Here is a 22,813-nt window from a genome sequence, read left to right as displayed (position 1 = left end):
CACTCCGCACCTTGTTTGAGAGTGCAGCTGGATGATTTCTTGTGAATGAACGGGTCTGTGTCACTTTGGGGCTGGATAAAACATAGGATAAATAACTTTCCCTCGATAGAAGACGCGGCCGATACAAAGTCTATAGGTTTTTTGACAGACAACACAAACAGCCAGTGATAATGAGAGTGGTGACACCGTCAGCCATGCAGCCGGCCTGGACTTTTTATTTTTAATTATGAAGGATCATCTGCGCAAGGCAAAGATGATAGCATCAACAAAACACGGCGTAACACACGCGGCTGTATGGGACAGGCTTTTATTTAATTCAGAACAAACCGCTTAGCAAAAATGGAAAAGATGACGTTATGTACACAAACATTTTTATCATGTGATCAACAACTCACATGTGTATTTTCTTAGTTACAAGTGTAATTTAACACATATGTTGGATGATCGCGCTGTTTTATAACTTTGAACGTAAGTTGACACAGAGGAGGGACGGTTGAAACAGCATGTTTTAAACAGAAACTACTGACATTACTCTCGTTTTTATGCAGCATATCGGACAACATACTAGTGTACTCGTTATTGCCAAAATGTCACATAATTTCTCACAATATAAATAGGTCAAATAAATATTTTTGTCCCGTGCGCAATTGTCAAGATCCGCATTTCGATTAAACTCGCCTTTCTTCTTTTGTACGAGTTGTTGGACAACTGCATTTTCATTTAATTTACTTATTTCCCTGTCCTAAGTCATGTTTATGGATACACAGTTGAACATATTGTCATTTTTCCCTCGGCATTTTCCCCTCACTTTGCTGAATATCTGATTCACGTCATAAACACGAACATTAAAAATATGTGGTGTTTATTAAAAATACATGTTGTTCATTCAAATCGGTTGTTGTTCATTGCAAAACAGTTAGGCTATTAATTTGGTGATTTATATACAGATATTGATCGCGCAGTGTGACCACAATCACTACGCACGGTGGCGTGAGGGACATTTGAAACAGCTGTATCAATCGTCCCTGCAGCGACTACTGACAATAAAACCTGTTTTGCCTCTAAACTTCAAAACTATGACATTTCATAATTTAGGACCTGTTTATGTACGAATTCATCTGTTGTTAGGTCATATTATTATTGCATTAAACACACAATACAACTTTTGATCACAAAAAAACTACCGCACCTAACATTTTACTTTCCGTAGTCAAAAACCGGTTCGCGCTAATAATTTTTGAATGGCGTGACGTAATTTCACAAGCTTTCCCAGGATTGGTCGGTGTTGAGTGCTGAACATAGTGACAAAATCTGACGGCTCAAGCTTGTGTGGTTTTCGAGGAAATCGCTGTGTATCAATCGTCCCGTGTATCAATCGACCCGGCTCTCCCCTATAATAATTAATTGATCTGTTGTTTGGCCACTGTTTGAAAATAACCCGAATTATGAGCAAATAATCTGATCCAGAGCAGCAGTCATAATCAGACTTCTTCTAAATAAACCGCTCTAAATAACTTACTCTTCTTCTAAATAACCCTAAACCGCTCTGAGGCGAAACCAACTAACAGGGAGGAGTTGGAAGCAGCGATCCAGACATTTTGGATGGAGAAGCTGACCATCAGCGTCTGTAATAAGTACATCGATCATCTGGACAGTGTCATTGAGAAAGTTATAGAACTGAAGGGAGGAGCGACTGGCATGTGACCGTAATCGATATCCTGTCCTGGGGATGCTGTTTGTGTGCCTGCTGGTGACTGTAGCCTAATATAAAGCTGCTGTATATTTTAAATAAAGCTAGAGAAAAAAAATCTGGCATGAGTCAGTTCTTTGTTCTAAAGTTGTGGGAAATATACTAGAGACAAAAGAAGGGACACGCACATTAGGGCAGGTGACGTTATGTAAACAAACATTTTTATCATGTTTTTATCATCATCAACAACTCACATGTCTATTCTCTTAGTTACATAGGCTATAATTTAACACATATGTTGGATGATCGCGCTGTTTTATAACTTTAAACGTATGTTGTTATTTGTCTCAAACGTCCCACCTATGCGGGTCATTTGAGACACAGAGGAGGGGCGGTTGAAACAGCATGTTTTAAACAGAAACTACTGACATTAGGCTACTCCCGTTATGAAGCTTATCTGTGAAACGTGCGCTGCTCAGAGACTGGGCAGAACGGTCCCACTTGCTTTCTCCCCGGCTACGTTGGTGGAGATCTCCCACACAGTAAAAGATTTAGGCAACACATTCTTCCAGCTGGCTGTTTTTCTTCCAGTTACAGAAAGTAGCCTATGTGCAAAGTACCACATTAACATCTCTATTCATATAGCCTAACGCCCATCGAAACAGCTGATTTACATGTCGGCCGTATGGCGATTGGCCATTCACGCGGCTTTGTTCTTGGTTTCGGCCAATCAGCTTATAAGCACATGGCTAATTATCAGCTTTCAACCAATCGCACTGTTTTAATGTGTGTGTGAAAATTATTTTCTTTAGTTCATTTTCGTTTCTTTTGGATTTTTTTTTTTACAACAATGTATCAATATAATATTGTTTTCGTTTCATTTCGTTATAAAAATCAATCCCTTTTCTTTGAAACAATGAGATTGAGCAGCTAAAAACCAGACCAGTTCAACTGTAGCGATTTTCATAACACTATCGCTCTGGATCAGAGGTACTAAGATGCTGATCATTAACTCAATAAACTCAACCATGGCTTGTCTTATTGTTAATCTGAACGCACATGTAGGCTATAAAGGGCAGAGTCAAGGCAGCAGATAAATCACAAAACATCAACGCGTCCGTGAGCGCAGCGCACCTCATTTTCTCCTGTGAAGAAGAAGAGAAAAAAGAATGAATGTTTAGGTTTATTTAGAAGAAGTCTGATTATGACTGCTGCTCTGGATCAGATTATTTGCTCATAATTCGGGTTATTTTCAAACAGTGGCCAAACAACAGATCAATTAATTATTATAGACTATATTTTCCATTTTTGCTAAGCGGTTTGTTCTGAATTAAATAAAATCAGCAAACCTGGCGTGCTCAACTCAAGGTATGAACGGGTGAATCGGGTGCCAGTCCAAAAAAAATCAAAGTCAAAAAACGCTGAGGACGGCTGATTGCCGAAACGCGTCCGTTTCTCGCTGCCGAGCAGTTTTTATGAATTAAAAAGTGTTTAACTTAAAGTGAGTGCTGAATTAAATAAAAGCCTGTCCCATACAGCCGCGTGTGTTACGACGTGTTTTGTTGATGCTATCATCTTTGCCTTGCGCAGATGATCCTTCATAATTTGTGATACATAATCATCAAGTCATAAAGCAAGACAGGCTTTATCATATTACAATAGTTTATGTGATTTAGGCAGGGTATACAGTAGTTAGTTCTAGTTTAATAGCCTAGAGTTTAAGCTGTGGATTACTGCACAGATCACTGAGTCATCCGCCTGTCGTCCTCTGTTCTCACAGATGCCACCTGGTGGTTGTTTTGGCACATTGAGGCTTTTCATTAAAACCTCTTGTCTCGCCAAAGAAAAAAAATTCCTGAGTCTTGTGCCGTCTCGCGTGGACCACGCGTGAAGTCCGCAATTTTGAACCAGTAACATCTGTATGTATTTAAACTGAATTTAATCAGTAGGGAGAGTTAGAGCACTGGAAGAGAGAGTAATGACACCACCATTGACTCCCGTGGTAAGGGTTTAAGGGTTTAAGGGTTTTGTGCCCCTAGTGGCAGGATATGGGTATTGCAAAAGTGCCCAGAAAACCCATTCACTCCAATGTATGTGTGTTGCCCACTTGCTTGTAAATTGATGAAAACGGCCGTGTTTTTGTTTTTAGGTGTCTTGGTCATATCAGATTATACTTAGAATTTGTTTATTACAAAATGTAGATTGAAACATTCATGTAGAAAACCTTTTTTTTTTTTTTTACTGGCGTATGTGTTAATGTTTATCTGTAAAGGATCCTAAATGATGCTATTAACGTGGGTGATCTATAAATGTCCTTAAATTATTGAAAACACCACACTGCTCATTCACCAACAATGCAGAGATGTCAGTTCTTGGGCGCTTTTGCAAAACCCATATTCCTCCACCAGGAGGCGCTTCCATTGGACCAATGCTGTCCTTACTCTCTTTTCCAGTGCTCTAGGGAGAGTATAAGGCTCTAAATTAAAGGATAATTCAACCTGGGGCTCTAGTTTCCTAGTATTTTAAGTTTAAAAGAATTAATCTCAAGCCTTTCTTCTTAATGTCTCCTGTTCTGCTGTAGTTCTGTCTGTCCCTGCATCTCCACAGGCTGTTTACATCCTACAAAACTGTAATTTTTCTTCACAGACAATGTCAGATGGCTTCAAACATAAACCAAAAGCTGACATGTTTGTAGACGCAGCTGTAGTTGTCTGGACTGTCAGTGAACGAGTGCAAGTGCATTCTGTTAATCTCTTTAACTCCTCCCCCCTCACTTTGACGTATTACCTAGGGCTGAGGGCAGGGCTTAATTTGTGCCGGATCCTGCCGGAACAAGATCCGCCACTTTGCCGAGTGGATCCGGGACCTCTTCTGTCAATAAAATAGGCCTACGTGCAGTGGCGGCCTTAGACATCTGGGGGCCCGTTTCAATATTTCATATGAGGCCCTACCCTGTTAAACAAAATTATTTGCCAGCTATGTGCCCATGTGTCGCTGATGCTTTAAACCCTGAAAGGACGCAGTAACGCACTATCCATGCATCCCAGGTACGCACAACACATTAAGTGTTAAAATCACTATCAGGGCAAGAAACCAGGACTTCGCAGAAAAAACGAGGACTGAAGTTGGTTTTCATCAAAAAGCAAAATCATTATGTAGCCTACATTTTCAGACAAACTACAGGCTTTAACAATATTCTGAATTTAAATTGGCAACAAAAGTAATGAGAGCAAAGTGCTCCGCGTTATTTCAGCACCACGGACAAGGAAAGGACGAGACATGCGGACAGACAGACGTCTACAGGCGCTGATCCTGTCGGTGCTGCGGTGCTGGAGCAGCAGACAGACAGCTGTCTCCTTCATTATTACAATCTGTAAATAAGCTGCCAATAATATCACATTTTAGTTGTGCTCTCGCTGTGTTTTATTTCTCTGTTAAGTTAGGACGTACTCATAGATCGCCTGTTTGGAGGCATTTTAACCCGAGGAAAAAAAGGAAAGAGGAGGAAAGTGATTGACAGACGTCAATCATCAGGTTACGCAACTGGGCGCACGTCAGGAGAAAAGCAGGAAAAACAAACACTAAGAGAAAAGGAATAATACTGGGAGAAGGAAAACGAGGGTCTATTGATAGTTTGCGGGCCGTTTTCAAAGGTAAGCCTACGTTGTTATTGATATTTCCTGCCGTATTATTAATTAGGAGCGATTAGTGTGCAAAGAGAGAGGCCACTTTGGCATTTCTTATTACAAGTGTAACAAGGACCTGTAAGTACACCAAAATACACTATGTATTTACAATGTAAGTACATGTTATTACATAGCCTACGGTTACATAGGTAATAATTAATTAGGTAGATACACAGGAACAAGGACCCCTTAAAATAAAGTGTTACCTTGCATTTTTATAATCTTTGTTCAAGTCTTTATTTTATATACCAAAGGTTTATTGCATTTTTATAATCTTTGTTCACGTCTTTATTCTATAAGCAACAGTTTATTGCATTTTTATAATCTTTGTTCACGTCTTTATTCTATATAAGCAACAGTTTATTGCATTTTTATAATCTTTGTTCACGTCTTTATTCTATATAAGCAACAGTTTATTGCATTTTTATAATCTTTGTTCAATGTAGGTCAGAAGGAGGGTCTATTGCCTTTTGTCTTCATATAAGCACAGTATTGCCTTTTTAGTCTATTGTCTTTTTGTTTTATTCAATAGTTCACACTGAAGATTAAATGCATTTTAACAAAAACATGGTTGCTCATTTCAACTTCTTCAAAAAATAAGTTATTTTTCCTTAAATAGCCTAATAGCCGGTATTCAGTTATCTATACGAACAATTAAAAGCCGGCCGGGTCAAAACAAACAAACAAACAAACAAAACTCTTCCAACTTTGTGGACTGTCTGTGAAGACTGACGGGAGTGAAGCCGACCTCATCCTCTGCCTGCCGGTGGGACAAATTGCACTGTCGGATCTGGGTCTCCGTGTCCGGAACCCGTTCGGGATGACTTGAATGGTGCTGAAGCGCTATGGCGCAACGGACACAGAGACCCAGGTCGGACAGCGCAGCCAGGGGAACAGCACATGAGGAAGATGATGAACTCAGATAAAAGCCATAGCGACGTGAGCTCTTATACCTCTGAATTTCACCGCATCATTTTTCAGGTGTGTTAAAAGTCATTTAAGCGCCGTTACGCACGCCGCACGTGTCGCCTCCTGTGCGCTCCTCCCCTCTGTCCCCCCCCCCCCCTCCGGAACAGCACCCTCTCAGTGTTCCGGGACCTACACATGGACAAATTAAGCACTGGCTGAGGGAGAGTGAGCGAGGGAAACTAAACCCACGACTGGAGCGCAAAACAGGTCTTGGTTTCCTGACCTAACCCTCTGAAACTCTGAATTTGATACAGAGGGAAACAACAGGAAATGATTTGCCATGTTGAGACAGAGAGCAACTAACAACAGCTCCTCACTCTGCACTAACAACAGAAACTTTACATTAACATCGTAAGCCCCTGCTGAACATTTAGAATAAAATCTCAACAGTATTTCACTGTATATATGTTATACAGTATTACATTGTAAATTACAATGCAATGTGTGAGAAGGAAAAAACATTATTACAGCACTTTTAAAAGTTACCATTATTTACAGGAAATTCCTGTAAATTTAATGTAAAAGGCTGATCATTTTGGTGGATTAACAAGTGTGGGATCTAAACTTCAAAAAGTAATGGTGCTTTCTACTCTTTTATGCTTGTGGACTTGCCTGTTAACTGCACAGCCCTGGGAAAATGCACAGATGCAACCTCCGGTCCGCCGCCGGAGGTTGGTAACCACGGGTAACCACGGGTCTAACGCAACTCATGTGAAACCCCAGAGGCTTGCACTGAGAGGCTCACAGTTTAAATTCTGCAAGTGTCTCTGCCGGAGCAGTAGATGTTTGAAAACTTCCAATACGTTTTTTTCATTGTTTGACCTCCTCCCATTCATTCTCTATGAAAATATCATATTATTTCACTTATAAAAATTGTATACATCAAGTTCATATTCTGTAGCTGCACGTTTTGGTAAATTCCCTAAGCAAGTAGTAGGTAGTATAGAAATTTGGTACGGAGAGTGAATAATAAGAAAAAATGCACAGGACAACAATCTATTTCATAGCTGTAGAGGTCAGTGCCTCAGAGCCTTAAAGGGATAGTTTAACATTTTGGCAAATTGGCCCATTGCCATAATCCCTATAGTCATAGCAGTAGGTTCGTTACCTTTAATTATCAGTGTAAGCTGTTTTTAGAACGGCGGAGCAGAGCCGTGAGCTGCTCAGAGCTACGCTACAGAGGCTCATTTCTTGGTTTCCCTCATCAAACTCATCAAATACACAATCCAACAACTCCACAACGCTCTGGTGGACAAGTTGTGAGCTGCACATTCACCACGCTATGAGATAATAACACAACGTTACCACACAGAGTTGTTGTAGAGGGAAATGCATGCAAAACCGCTGATGCACGTTGCCTTCAGGGACAGTTTTTCATCAAGCAGACTCAGTTTCGTAACGTTGTGTTATTATCTCATAGTGTGGTGAATGTGCAGCTCACAATTTGTCCACCAGAGCGTTGTGGAGTTGTTGGATTGTGTATTTGATGAGTTTGATGAGGGAAACCAAGAAATCCCATAATGAGCCTCTGTAGCGTAGCTCTGAGCAGCTCACGGCTCTGCTCCGCCGTTCTAAAAAATAGCTTGCACCGACAATTAAAGGTAACAAACCTACTGCTATGACTATAGGGATTATGGCAATGGGCTAATTTGCCAAAATGTTGAACTATCCCTTTAACCCTGTGGCACTGACTACAGTAACTACAGAGACTGAAAGTTCAGGTCCTTACCGTCAGAGGACAGACATGGAGGGAGACACAGCAGGAGACACAGGGAGACCGACAACACCGAGGAGGAGGAGGAACACATCTTCATCTTCTTCTTCTACTACTACTACTACTTAAATGTCTGTCAACTTCCACAGAGCAGAGAAGAAGACAGATGAAAGTCAGCCCATAACCCGAGTCGACCTGTCGATGGCATCAAAGGAAGGAAGTGCTTGGTTGTTTTGTTTTGAACAACGCACCCATCTGTGCCACAGCAGAGGACGACATATAACACTCCTTGTGGGGAGGCACGCATGTGATTGGCTGTAAAAGAGTGAGACATCAGATGGGGTAACTCTTTGTAACAAATACACACAATTAAGCGTTAGTTAAGCATTAATAAATACTGCATTCTTCATTTATAACACAAGAATACTCATTAGTATGTAGTTTATAAATACAGTTAAAGCTTATCGATGATGTGTAAAACATTTTTAACTGTGTTTATAAACTACAAACTAATGAGTATTCATGTGTTATAAATGATGAATTCAGTATTTAATGCTTAACTAATAGTGTTTACTTATAAAGTGTTAGCAAAATATGCTGCAGACAATCCTCTCCTAGAAAAAATGCATTTGTAGTCACATCAGGTGCTGAAAGACTAGAGCATCTGTCCTGGACTTGTTAGCTACTTTTGGAATAGAGTCATCAGAACAGTAATGTTTCAAAAGGTGTAATCAGTAATTCAAGTAACAGTAATAACTTTCCTAAAACTGTGGCCAAACACTGACACAAACAGCTGCCTCTGAGAACAGATGAAGAGGAAATGAGCTGGTTGGTATCTCTGTTTAACCTCAGCTTCATGACCTTACCACACCAAACACCTTCCACTCATTTTCTCAGACATTAAAAACCTGTTGACTTTGCATCTTGGGTGCACATGCACATGCAAGATTGATACCTCAACTATGTTGCATGTTTACCTTAAAGCAGAAGTAAGTGGTCCGGTCGTTTTGGCTAATGCTGCGTTCCAGGCAGGCTTTTGAAATCATAAATTACAGCTTCAAGTCACAACTTACGACTTTGTAGCGTTCCAGGCAACCCACTCGTGTTTTTCCGACCTGTTTTACCGGTGAAAGTCACTATAACGGCCACTCGTAACTTCTGACCGGTGAACTCGTACCAGATCGAACTGCTACGACTTCACGGTCGGAAAAATACGAGTTTCCTTGAACGCACCATAACAGTCCTCGTCCCTACGTCGCCACATTCACGGCGTTCCTTGGCTGCACACACAGCCCTGCATGCCGTTCTCTCTCCTCATTGGATAAAAACTGTAGGATACGAGAAATGTTTTCTCTTCGGCTCAGAGCAGAGCAGAGTGACTGACAGACCCGTGTTTCAGACCAAACACTGTATAGAAGTGATTGCTGTCGGAAGATACAACTATTTAAGACTTAGATTAACACAAATATATCACTTACTTCTGCTTTAACTAACAAGGGCATTTCATGAAGAAAATGTGTGTGAATGCTGAAAGCAGCTGAACATCCTTGCTGAAGCAATGCTGAATTGCCTGAAGGAGCAATGACGAAAAGTATAACTTGCAATCTGGGTGATGAACGACTTTAAAAGGGGCTACAAGGAGTAGAAATGTTGAATAGGCAGAATAACATGTAGGAAAAAATACATTCAAGTGTAGCAGTTGACGAGTTTGAAGAGTTTAAGTCTGCTGCAATACACTGGAACCTGACAGCTAAAGAAAACTGATGAAGCAAAGCTAAAATAGCTGAATCAATAGCTGGGAATAAATTTAAAGTAGAACTTGTGAGAAGGAGTTTGATTTTACAGAGCACTATAAAAACTCTGAACCAGAGCTCACAAATTAAAGTTTGGGTGGTTTAAAGTGAGAACTAAACACAAGACACAAGCAGCTCTTCTTAACCTTTGACCTCAGGACGTTTCCCGACCAAGGCTTTACAGCTTGTCATCCCGCTGAGTCCCTCCCTGCTTTCCTGTTGTTGTTCATTGATGTGTTGTTGAAAAGAAATGACCACCTCTGACCCGTCTTCACTTATACAAAAAAACTTTATTACAAGAAAAAACAATGTCCAAAAAACCTTGCCGAATCTGAGAGGATCTCTGGTGCCGAATGTGAGATCTCCGTCATCCAGCTCAAAAGACTCCCTTTATGTATGTTTTCTCATTTATAAAATCCCATCTTCTCCAAACAGAAAAACACCCTTAGCAGGACATGAATAACTTGGAGTTCTCAACTTTAGTTCCCGACCCGACGCACTGGTCCGAGTTTGGGCTGAAAATAGACTGTAGCCTGTACAAATCACAACACAGGCTTCCTTTTTACAATAAAGTCATAAAGTCAACATCTAGCCTATAAAGTTGAACCTCTGGCTCTTCACCTCTGACCTGGCGGTTAACCTTTAGGCTAAAACACAGGTAGGCTAAAGAAAAGTTCATATTTCACAGAAAATCACATCCCTGAGAGAAAAGCACACACACAGGCCTACTTCACTGTCTCACTTCACGTCCTGTCAAACAGACATACAATTAAAAATATCTAAAACATATCTTTATTTTTTTTTAAAGGTTTCAAAGGTGTTCAGAAATGGCTTTGTCCTGTTTGTCCCGCCCCCTTTACACGGAAAACAAATTGTTTAATTGTTTGTTTATTTAAATTATCCCTGTTTTTTTTCTCTCCTTCTCTTCTTTCTTGTTGTTGCTGTAAATTGTACAAACTGTAAACTTTAAATTGCATGCATTATGTTTTTGTTATTATTATCTTTTTATCTCATCTGTATTGCCTTACTGTACCATTCTTTTACCCTGTAAAGCACTTTGGGCTGCACTTTGTGCATGAAAGGTGCTATACAAATTAACTATTATTATTATTATTATTATTATTATTATCCTGATATCAGTGGCTGATGAATCATGAGCAACGTGACGCATAATTCACACGCCTACATTATCCAATGCGGAAAAAAAAATACCCCACTTTCATCCCGGATTTACTCGAAAATAGAATTTTGCACAAAGTTTGGCCTCCATTGTCTGATAGATGAGTTATTACACTAATGTTAAGACCCATCGTGGGCTCAAATTCAATTTTCTTTTCTGAACACCTTTAAACAAATCATCCGGAAAGAAGTTCCTTTTCTTCTGGGCCCGAACCTACAAGAGAACAATAAAAGGGATTTAGTATTATATCACAATCAGTGTGTCATTCGTTCTTTCCATTTTCAATCAGTCAAAAACTGAAAAAGTGATGGATTATTTTTGTTATTTGCTTTTTAATCTAACACAAAAATATTTCATGTTTCAGTTTTAGGCTCAGATTAAAAACACAAAATGGAAAAATGGGCCACTGGACTAAAAGCAATATCGCATTTGTTTCAAAGGAAGTATCAGCAAATTTATAGAAAAACTGTTTGTAGATATCAGAGAGAAGCAGTCAGAGAGATCATTCATAGTTTTCAGTTATGTGACCCAGCAGCTGGAGGGTAAAACATCTGTTCAATGACACATAAACCCAACCAATTAAATATTAAAATCAAATCCAGTCCAGTTTTTCCATTTCATATTTTTAATCTGAGCCTAAAAAAACAATGATCATATGATACACAGATTCATCACACTTTAATAATGTGCAGGTGACTGTGACAGCTGAGACTCACCGTGATGACTGGACTCATCCAGGTGTTGACGTTTCTTGCTGCATGTTGAACTTTGACCTTTGAGAATAACAGAAAATGAAGCCAGCTGTGTTCTCCATAGTTCAAAAAGAATGACTGATCTAAGACAGCAGGAAGTGGAACTTACCATCCAGGTCGGACTTGGAGTCTCCACGTCGTCCTTCGTCTTTTCCTATCGTGATTATCAACGTCTTGATTGGATATATCAACGCAAAAAGAGCAACAATCACCGTAACAGCAATGGCCGCATTGGTCCAACTCAGGTCTGTGGGGAGCAAGAATCAGACAACAATCAGCTGATTGGCTGATTCAGGAGCTAAACTCACATGGGGAAGAATTTTCTCTCCACCTGGATTAAACTTACTGTTATTGAGCTGTTCATCTTTAACATGGAGGTAGATGGAGCTGTTGTTGATCCAGCTTCCTCCTTTGGTATCTTTGTATGAACAATGATACGTGCCGGAGGCGTTGGTTGTTAAATTCATTAGTTCTATGGACAAATCACCGCTGGTCAAATCTTTAGCTTTCAGCTGCACCCGCTCTGCAAACCATGGGTCCTGCTTCTCTTTGTTCTCGTGCCCATCTGAGTTACAGTAGACATATTGACTCTCTTTCATCCACTTGACAGCCCCGACTGTGTCTTGGGAAGCATGACATGGCAGAGTGGTGTTGCCTCCAGAGGCTGCAGAGATCTTACGAGGCTCTGGAGGAGGTCTGGAGGTCTCTGGAGGTTATAGAGAAGAACACAACAGAGCAGAGAAGGTGAACACCATGGAGACTCAGACATCAAGTTCAGCATCATGGTCCTGATCCTGTTTCAGTGACTCAGTACGTTTACATGCACAGCTAAGTCGAGCTATGCTCCCAGATATGTGTCGTTTCAGCAACCTGAAGCAGACCACTTTCCTGTCAACTTTTAGTGAAGTAAAGTAAAAAAAAAAAAAAAAAAAAAGGAAATTAATAACTTGGAGTTCTCAACTTAAGTTCCCGACTGGATGCACTGGTCTGAGTTTGGGCTGAAAATAGACTGTAGCCTGTACAAATCACTAAGGTAGGCCCACAGGCTTCCTTTTTAAAGTCATAATGCCATAATTCATTTTTTTCAACTGTCATGTAAAAGTACTGAGAGACAAACCAAACACCACACACACCTGCACATCATGTTCATGAAAAATATAAGCTCCTGCAACACATCTCAAGTTATGGACTCTGCAGATCATTGCATTCTCTTATTTACACAGAATCACAACTGTTTTGGAATAATTGGGGTTGAATATGTAAGCATGCTTAGCAATAAAGACGTTTTGATTCTGGTGTGTGTGTGTGTGTGTGTGTGTGTGTGTGTGTGTGTGTGTGTGTGTGTGTGTGTGTGTGTGTGTGTGTGTGTGTGTGTGTGTGTGTGTGTGTGTATGTTTATTTTGTCCATACAAAAGTAACAAGTAACACAACCGAATTAATCTAAGTTCACTTCCTGATTGTTGGTGTTGTCATACAAAAACCAGTTTAAAGACACAAACCTGACGTCACTAATGACACTGCAGCACAAAACTAAAATACAGTAGCGGACGAGAGAAGCTGGTGAGACCATCAAGGGACAGAATTTTTCTCAACAGACACCTTTGGGGCCGGACATTCAAATAAAGTGAAATTAAATTCACATTTTTGCCTAATTCTTTATTAATAGTGGTGCCCCATTTTTATTATAGCACTGTTTATCAAATTGTCTGCTCCTACTCTTGTATTCTGTGTTGTTCTTGTATATTTCTAGTAGGATCGGGGTTGTGCAATAGTTTTATTATTGCCTATTTGGTGCTGTCTATCCTTCTTGCTTTTCGCTGCTACTGTATGTCATCATACGATTGGTTCTGTCGTTGTTATGTGCTTGTACTGTGATGTTCCCTCTGGGACGATAAAGTATATCTTATCTTATCTTATATTATCTTATCTAATTACTTAGTTTTTAATATTTAATATAAAGAACAAACATAAGCTGTGATTTATGAAAGGAGGCTGACAATCACTGACAGGTCTGAACAGACCTTTACAAGCCCAGAACGCCTCATGATGCAATACTGTGTGAGCTTGTATAGCCTATTAGTTATTATTTTCGGTGCGAAAATCACAGTTTTCATTGGTGCATTAGCGTCTGGCATACTTAGTTACACTAATGAATAAAATCAGATGCAATATAATGTGTGTTTCTCTTCCATAACACACATTCTACATCTCGGAGGCAATGTCTTCCCACACACGGGCTTCCTTCAGCTCAGAGACAGACTGGGGGAACCGGTCTGTGCACCTCATCGCGCCGCTGGCGTTGCTTTGGGTTGTGAACTTGTATGACGCGCATCTACATTGAATGGGTTTGTGCGTGCAAGAGACGCTACATCTGAACGCCCCCCCCCCCCCCCCCCCCCCCCATACACCCACACACGGTTGAACCCAGGTGGCGGCCATAATCACCCAGGCGGTCCGCATTTGCAGATAGCCGGGGCAGGGCCGTTGTATAGGGGAGAAAGGTGATGATAACTCTAGGGGCCCAGCGCCCAGTGGGGCCCATAAAAAACCCCAGTAGTCTAATCTTTGTATGACTGATTTATTCTGCGTAAGACCCTGACTAATACTCATAGCACACTGTAAAAAAAGAATATTTGTCTTATTTCTTGTCCAAATGTCTCATTTCTAGTCAAAACTAATCTCATTCCACTTAAAATAAGACTCATCACCTAAAAATTAACTTGTTTTTAGATCATTTTCACTTACTCAAACAATAAATAGAAAAATCTGCCTGTGAAAGTAAGTTTTTTGTGCTTGTAATAAGGAAGAAAAACTTGCTCCACTATCAGATTTTTTCTACTTATTCCAAGTGAAAATCAGCTTGAAAGAAGTAAAAAAAGTGTCTAAAAACAAGCTGCTTTTAATATGATGTGTCTTATTTTAAGTATAATGAGATTTGTTTAGACTAGAAATGACATTTTGACTAGAAATAAGACAAATATTCTTGCTAAGATACTTGAGTTTTGGCAGTGTAATGCTGCATTAGCATCAAAACAAAGAAGGCTAAATAAAAAACGATAATACATACTAGTCTAAGAAAAAAAAAGGAAAAGTTAGGGGGAGGGGCCACTTTAGTATTCTTTAAGGGGGCCCAGAATTCCTAGCAACGGCCCTGGGCGGGGGAAACCCACTCGGCTCCCCAAACTTCCGCGCATGGTGACTGGATGTTTAGCTCTTCTGGACGCAGTGTTTCCTTATCCCAGTGCAGGGACTCACAGGCACACACAGGCACACACACACAAGCAGAGACCGAGAATAATACATGTAAACTATTAGACCTCAGTCGCGGGCCGGATTGAAAGGTTCCGCGGGCCGGATTCGGCTCACGGGCCGCCAGTTGATGATCATTGGATGAATGAATAACTAGATAGAGAATAATGTCATAGCCTATCCCGGTAGCACGCAAGGCAGCAACTTTCAGGAAGTAGCTCAAGCAAAGAGCTTTTAGTCGTCTCACACAGCGATAACCCTGACTAATAATAATAATAAACACTCTGCTTCGTCGTTACGCATTAGATTTAGAAAAAAAAAAGAAAAGAAAGATGGCTATAATCTTTTAACGAGGACCACCATTACAGCCTCATCTGGTTTACAAACGGTTACCTGACGTCACCTGACGCTCCTTGCTCCACACTAAGTGAAAACAGTGACAGGGAAGTGGTCTCCTTTCCACTCACCTTGACAACAGCACCAGAGGATGGAGACGCAGAGCGAGCTGAGGCCGATCACCAGAGGAGCTGCGCCCCCAAACCGCCACATCTTCTTCACGGTGTGGTGCTCCGTGCAGGAGGAGAGGAGCTGACAGAGCACATCTGGGTGACTCAGCTTCTTTTTTCTTCCTCTCGGGGTTTATTGGCACAGGGAAATAACTTATTGGTACATTAGCGCCACAACCTGGACTGGCGTGTTGATGGATCAGATTAAATCATGAAATATATGATGATCACCAAACTTTCTGATCTAATTTCTCCACAAGACATATTTCACATTCTTGAGAATATTTGTCCTGGGGCTCCGGTGTTCATTGTGGGGGATTTTGACACATGCAGACTGGTCAACGGCATGTGGATATTCCTACGAGGAAGGCAAACATCTTGGACATGTGTTACAGTAACATTGCCGGTGCATTCCGTGCCCGTTCTTATCCACCGCTCGGACTTGCAGATCATAACGCCAGCTGTTCACTGCGGCTCTACAGACAACTGAAACGTCACAACTCACAACTACAACGGTACAGCGCTCCACAGTGGTCGAGGGGTGCCACTGCCCTGCTCCAAGGCTCCCTGCACTAATCAAATCATCTTTGATGGGAGTCTGAATGAGAGAGTCTCTGTCATTATGGACCACATTAGTTTCAGTACAAACACTTGTTACTCTAACTGAAACAAATACATTGTGCAATAATCTGTGTTTATTGAATGTGAATTGTGTGCTTGTTGATAGTGTTTTTTTCCTCCTCCTTCTTCTTCTTTTTTTTTCTTTGTTGTTTTGTTTTTTTGTACTTCTCTTTAAATGACACATAGAGGGAGAATAGATGTCTCAATTTCTTGAGACATTAAAGAATAATAAAGACATAAAGACATTAATAAGACATTCTATTCTAAGAAAAAAAGTCCCAATTCAAAACCCTGGATAACTAAACAAATAAAACAGATCCGCAAGGAAAAACATACAGCCTTTAGGTTCAAGGACTGGGAAAGCCCCAAACTAGCAAACAGAAAAATAAAATAAAAAAAACAAGGTTTTCCAGGCAAAACTATAATTCAAGAGCAAATTGTAATTTGAATTTGCCAACATGAACATTAAGCAGGCATTCATGAAAATCCTGACACGATGTGAACCCAGAACCAACACCTGCGTAATAACAGAACCAGAATCCTTTGCAAAAGAACAAAATACAGGTGCATCTCAATAAATTAAAATATCATGGAAAAGTTAATTTCTTTCTATAGTTCAATTCAAAAAGTTATACTAATCATGATATAGATCCATTACACATACACTGAAATATTCCATGTCTTTATTTTGTGTAAGTGTAATTATTATGACTTACATTTAATAAAAACACCAAATTCAGTATCTCAAAAAAAACCCAAAACAAAACAAAATACAATATTATATCAGACCAATTTAAAAAATGATTGTTCATACGTAAGCTTCCTCCCAGCCATCGTAGCATCCCTGAACAAAAGGCCTAGATAACCAGGCCAAAGTGTGGATTCTTATTTTTTCTCTCTCTCTTCTAGATTGTTCATGAATGAGTTGGGCTGTACTACTGAACTTTAAGTAACAGTTTCCATTCAACTTGTAAAATGTTCACGAGACTTTAAGCTATCATTCAACCTTGATTCATCACAGTATAAAATTCCTCTGATAGGCTTTCTGCAGTTCAGTGGTTAGCGCCTAGGTTTACTGATCACAAGGTCATAGCTTTGACTCCTGCCTCAATCATGTCTGCTGCGGCTCATCCCCGCTTGCTCTCTTTGTCAGGTTTGTCTGCTAATTAAGCATTGTTTCAGCAATAGCGTTCAGCCGCTTTCAGCATTCACACGCATTTTCTTCAGGAAATGCGCTTCTGACTTCCACCATTTTTTGGTATCTAACTAGTCCTTCATACTTTGTACTATTTCAGTAATTCATATATCAAAATGTTCAGCTTTTTCTGGACATGTGTGCTATTAACTTTCTCTGTCATAAAAGTTATACTTTTTTAAATATTCACCTTTTCCTGCAAATATTTTTGTCTTTAAGATTGAATGGTAACTGTCTTTAAACTCCTCAAATATCCTGCTTTTTTAAACTTTAGCTACTTCAGCATACTACAGACATTATTCAACCTTTAAAACATTCACAACATTTTAGTTTAAACTATTCATTACTCAGATTGCAAGTTATACTTAAGTTAAAGCCTCAGCTTTTTCAACATTGCTTCAGAAACTTCTCCAGCCCTTTCTCTGTTTGACTGTTTTTGCTTAATGACATCACCAGTTCAAAACAATGAAAACATTTATCTCTGGATAAAAAAAATAACATCAATCAAACAGGTTAGAAGTGATGCTCTGTGGTGACACCATCGTAGTGATCTACCAATCCCTGCTCAGCCAGGGAGGGTGGGGTCGTCGCCAAGGAGACGGTCAGATGATGCTCTGCAGGTTAGGAACAAAACATGGAGAGTGTCATTGGCCAGTTGGTTAACTGAGTGGTTGATTGATTGATTAATGGATGATTGATCGATCGATACCTTTGGCTCTCTGTCGATACAGAGACACCATGACGACAGTGGAGACGACGTACGGACAGATGACCACCAGGTGACGGAGCACAGTGAGGACAAGATGGAGGGAGGAGGAGGCAGGGGGAGGAGAAGAGGGAGGAGGAGGAGAGGAGGGAGGGGGAGGAGCTGCAGTAGTAGGGTCCGGAGTTGTAGCAGGTCTTTCTGTAGAGAGATTCACCTGGTCAGGTAAATATGTGGATGAATAAGTGGTGAAATGATGAAACCTCCTGACCTGTGACAGTGATCCAGCTGGGTGGAGACCCTCCATGGCCTGTGATGTCACAGCTGTAGAGGCCTTCATCAGACTTGGTAACATGGTGGATGGTCATGTGACGTGTAGGCTCAGTCCTGATGAGGGAGCCATCTTTATAGAAAGCAGCTGGGGGGTTGGAGGGAGGGGTCTCCTTTGATTGACAGCTCAGAGTGACATCATGTCCCTCCATCACAGGGAGGACAGGACTCTGCAGGATCACTGGTCCACCTCAACACAGAGACAAAGTACAGCAGTTGATCCATTTACACACAGCTTCATCAAGGTCAAGGTCAAGGTTTCTTTATTAATACCAGAATACCAAATTTGTTGTGCAGACAGGTGCTCAGCAATCCCAGTATAAAAACTGCCACATACAGACATCATGACAGACAAATCACAGATAGAAAAAGACAATATAATCAAACTAGAAAATTTCCTCTCGGGAAATTTTGAATGGGCCACGGGAGCTACTGCGGGTTGTGCCATCTCTGTCAACATGGGAATCAAACCCACGATCTTAAGGTCAAGACAGAGCTGATCAGACAGACACATGATCATCTTTCTATAAGCACTGATATGGAGGAGCTGTAACCACATTAGGTTAACTGTGTGTGTGTGTGTGTGTGTGTGTGTGTGTGTGTGTGTGTGTGTGTGTGTGTGTGTGTGTGTGTGTGTGTGTGTGTGTGTGTGTGTGTGTGTGACTGTAATCACATGAAGCTGGCTCTAGAGTCTGTGTGTGTGTGTGTGACTGACTTGACACATAGTTAGTTAGTAGCTGCATCCTGTGTCAGTCTGATTTAGCTGTGTCTGTGTTTATAAACATTTAAACAAGCGCCAGGTGGATTGTTTATGAAGTTAACGAGCTCTGGCCTGAGGATCAAAGAGGTTACCACGGCGATAGGGGCCCCCCAGGCTGAGACAGATAGAAACATGGAGAAAAAGAGCCATTTTCTGCCTCTGCACCGGCCTCACAATTAGGCTTAGCATGACAAAACGGTAACTCCTATCAGAACAAAACACAGATCAACGTTGCTCTAAGGACTTACTGAAAATGTTGGTACGATTTGGTGTTTCTACAGTAAATATTTTGGCGACGCTGGCAGTTTTAAAACATCAGGCCGTTCTGCTTCTCTCAGAAAATATTTGTATTGGACTCAATGAGGAGCAGAGACAGACGTGGCCGCACTTAGAGGCTCAGAGTTTCAATTCTGTAAGTCTCTCTGATATTTTGAGCAGATGATAAGAGAGATAACAAGTTTGTCTTACAAATTCTGAAAAAATGATGTGTGTAGAGTGTAAATTGTGGCCGGGCCGAGTTTGGAAAGAGAAAAAATCTGGAGTTTTTCTGGCATCTCTCCCACTCTAACCGATGATGTCACGCACTCTGACACGAACATTCCGTGCAATACACACCCATTATAATCTCATAATTTCTCCAAAAATGATCATGGTCATTGAACAGGGATTGATCAAAAACTATATGACCTATCAAAACGTGGAGTAATACGACAATACACAAGACTTGTGTCTACTGTTTAAAGTTTAAATGAAGTCTCTAGGTGAAAGTATGCCTGAGCAGTAGACGTTTGTTAAACTCCAATGATTGGTCTTTTTCGCTCTTTTTTTTTCGCCCGTCCCATTGACTTACATGCAAAATTTTGCGTAGTTTTTCGCGACATACGTCGCGAAAAATTCGTACACCATTGAGAAAAGTAATAGCACACCGATCCCGATCAAGACGCACGTTTTGATATATAATGTGGCCTGCAACTCTTCGAGTTGCAGGACTAGTAGCGAATCGAAAATAGTCCGGAAGAGGACGAAGAACTAGAAAAAGCATTTCCAAGAATGGAAATGGTGTGACTGCTGAAAGCAGCTGAACGCTGTTGCAGAATTAGCAAAAAGCGCAAGCAGTGATCACCATACAAATGTTTGACCAAGGTCGGAATCGAACCCACAACCTTATGGTCAGTAGACTTCCACTCTTCCTCTAGGCCACAGTGCACACACAGTTGCAGAGACTGTTGTCTGTTAATGATCTGCACTCTGTCTCACTCTGAAGTTAACGACCCCAAAGCTGCACCTGTTGGAAACACTGTCAACATCAAGAAAGCTTGAGAGTCAAGCTTGAATGACTTAGAATGAAAATGTCTGTGAATTTCAGGCTGAGAGCAGCAGTTTCAACATGAAGCAAGTTATCAGAAGTCAACAGAGGACGACTGGGAAAATAATTCACTATAATTGTTATTGAGGCAAGATTTGAACCAGTAACCTTCAGGTCTCCAGCTCAGCAAGCTAACCACTAGGCTACAGGTAGAGACAGTATGTGAGGGGCAAAGAAAACCTTTGATAAGAGGATCACTGGCTTCTGCTTAAAAAAAAAAAAGTAAGGAAAGTGCAGAAATGAGCCACAACAAGTAAGTAGAGGACTCTTTTGTGAAAATAATGCAAGCAGTGATGACCATACAAATGATTGACCAAGGTAGGAATCGAACCCACAATCTCATGGTCAGAAGACTTTGACTTTGCCTCTAGGCCACAGTGTATACACTGTTACAAAGACTGTTGTCTGTTGATGAGCTGCACTCTGTCTCACTCTGAAGTTAACGAGCTGCACCTGTTGGAAACACACTGTGTCAACACCAAGAAAGCTTGAGAGTCAAGCTTGAATGACTTAGAATAAAAATTTCTGTGAATTTCAGGCTGAGAGCAGCAGTTTCAACATGAAGCAAGTTATCAGAAGTCAACAGAGGATGACTGGGAAAATAATTCACTATAATTGTTATTGAGGCAAGATTTGAACCAGTAACCTTCAGGTCTCCAGCTCAGCAAGCTAACCACTAGGCTACAGGTAGAGACATTATGTGAGGGGCAAAGAAAACCTTTAACTAGAAAATTTCCTCTCGGGAAATTTTGAATGGGCCACGGCTACTGCCGATTTTGCCATCTCTGTCAACATGGGAATCAAACCCACGATCTTAAGGTCAAGACAGAGCTGATCAGACAGACACATGATCATCTTTCTATAAGCACTGATATGGAGGAGCTGTAAACACATTGGGTTGTGTGTGTGTGTGTGTGTGTGTGTGTGTGTAACCACATGAAGCTGGCTCTAGAGTCTGTGTGTGTGTGTGACTGACTTGACACATAGTTAGTTAGTAGCTGCATCCTGTGTCAGTCTGATTTAGCTGTGTCTCTGTTTATAAACATTTAAATGAGCTCCAGGTGGATTGTTTATGAAGTTAACGAGCTCTGGCCTGAGGATCAAAGAGGTTACCACGGCAACTCCAGGTGGTTACCACGGCGATAGGGGCCCCCGCAGGCTGAGACAGACAGAAACGTGGAGAAAAAGAGCCATTTTCTGCCTCTGCACCGGTCTCACAATTAGGCTTAGCATGACAAAACGGTAACTCCTATCAGAACAAAACACAGATCAACGTTGCTCTAAGGACTTACTGAAACTTTTGGTACGATTTGGTGTTTCTACAGTAAATATTTTGGCGACGCTGGCAGTTTTAAAACATCAGGCCGTTCTGCTTCTCTCAGAAAATATTTGTATTGGAGTCAATGAGGAGCAGAGACAGACGTGGCCGCACTTAGAGGCTCAGAGTTTAAATTCTGTAAGTCTCTCTGATATTTTGAGCAGATGATAAGAGAGATAACAAGTTTGTCTTACAAATTCTGAAAAAATTATGTGTGTAGAGTGTAAATTGTGGCCGGGCCGAGTTTGGAAAGAGAAAAAATCTGGAGTTTTTCTGGCATCTCTCCCACTCTAACCGATGATGTCACGCACTCTGACACGAACATTCCGTCCAATACACACCCATTATAATCTCATAATTTCTCCAAAAATGATCATGGTCATTGATCAGGGATTGATCAAAAACTATATGACCTATCAAAATATGGAGTAATACGACAATACACAAGACTTGTGTCTACTGTTTAAAGTTTAAATGAAGTCTCTAGGTGAAAGTATGCCTGAGCAGTAGACGTTTGTTAAACTCCAATGATTGGTCTTTTTCGCTCTTTTTTTTTCGCCCGTCCCATTGACTTACATGCAAAAATTTGCGTAGTTTTTCGCGACTTACGTCGCGAAAAATTCGTACACTGTTGAGAAAAGTAATAGCACACCGATCCCGATCAAGACGCACGTTTTGATATATAATTTGGCCTGCAACTCTTCGAGTTGCAGGACTAGTAGCGAATCGAAAATCGTCCGTAAGAGGACGAATAATAAGAAAAAATCCACACAATAACAGTAGTGCCCGGGCTTTGCCCGGGCACTGGTCCCAACAGCTATTTCATAGCTGTTGGGACCAGTGCCCGGTGCGATTGCCCGTGGCCCTAATAAGAGGATCACTGGCTCCTGCTTAAAAAAAAGGTAAGGAAAGTGCAGAAATTAGCCACACCAAGAGTGGCAGTAGCAATTAATGCCTCTCTTAACGAACACCTGTAACCAA

At 40.9% G+C, this 22,813-nt stretch overlaps 4 protein-coding genes across 4 annotated transcripts in view; all 4 read right to left on the bottom strand.

Moving 5' to 3' along the window:
- The window catches only part of LOC311001525 (uncharacterized protein), a gene marked incomplete at its 3' end in the record, with an annotated part of 36,225 nt that extends 28,040 nt beyond the window's left edge, over positions 1 to 8,185 (bottom strand). The window contains exon 1 of the mRNA XM_083992611.1: positions 8,075 to 8,185. Coding sequence (XP_083848737.1) covers positions 8,075 to 8,159 — 85 coding nt within the window. The 5' untranslated portion in view covers positions 8,160 to 8,185. The remainder of the gene's footprint in view (positions 1 to 8,074) is intronic.
- Positions 1 to 22,813, bottom strand: part of LOC311001380 (uncharacterized protein) — a 199,170-nt gene that overhangs the window by 174,158 nt on the left and 2,199 nt on the right. The window lies entirely within an intron of this gene.
- On the bottom strand, positions 10,750 to 15,698 carry LOC311002202 (butyrophilin subfamily 2 member A1-like). The gene is made up of 5 exons (XM_083993472.1): positions 15,501 to 15,698; positions 12,131 to 12,490; positions 11,894 to 12,031; positions 11,749 to 11,805; positions 10,750 to 11,245 (listed from the first exon to the last, which is right to left on the bottom strand). The coding sequence occupies exons 1-5, from the start codon at positions 15,580 to 15,582 to the stop codon at positions 11,208 to 11,210; spliced, it is 675 nt and encodes a 224-aa protein (XP_083849598.1). The 5' UTR covers positions 15,583 to 15,698; the 3' UTR covers positions 10,750 to 11,207.
- LOC311001523 (sialoadhesin-like) overlaps positions 17,869 to 22,813 on the bottom strand; it is a gene marked incomplete at its 3' end in the record, with an annotated part of 102,708 nt that continues 97,763 nt past the window's right edge. Inside the window, exons 4-6 of the mRNA XM_083992609.1 lie at positions 18,330 to 18,578; positions 18,065 to 18,223; positions 17,869 to 17,969 (exon numbers count right to left, since the gene is read on the bottom strand). Coding sequence (XP_083848735.1) covers positions 17,869 to 17,969; positions 18,065 to 18,223; positions 18,330 to 18,578 — 509 coding nt within the window. The remainder of the gene's footprint in view (positions 17,970 to 18,064; positions 18,224 to 18,329; positions 18,579 to 22,813) is intronic.

The sequence above is a fragment of the Trachurus trachurus genome (genome assembly GCF_905171665.1).
Source record: "Trachurus trachurus genome assembly, chromosome: 18".
Classification (NCBI taxonomy): domain Eukaryota; kingdom Metazoa; phylum Chordata; class Actinopteri; order Carangiformes; family Carangidae; genus Trachurus; species Trachurus trachurus.
The sequence above is the reverse complement of the archived record's forward strand: the minus strand, read 5'-3'. Positions and strand labels throughout refer to the sequence as shown.

Excerpts from the sequence above, each read along its gene's own strand:
- LOC311002202 (XM_083993472.1), bottom strand. The coding sequence starts at position 15,582 with ATGTGGCGGTTTGGGGGCGCAGCTCCTCTGGTGATCGGCCTCAGCTCG. Across the intron at positions 12,032-12,130 it reads AGATGAACAGCTCAATAACA|ACCTGAGTTGGACCAATGCG; the intron begins GTAAGTTTAATC and ends TGCTCCCCACAG. Across the intron at positions 11,806-11,893 it reads CTCCAAGTCCGACCTGGATG|GTCAAAGTTCAACATGCAGC; the intron begins GTAAGTTCCACT and ends TTATTCTCAAAG.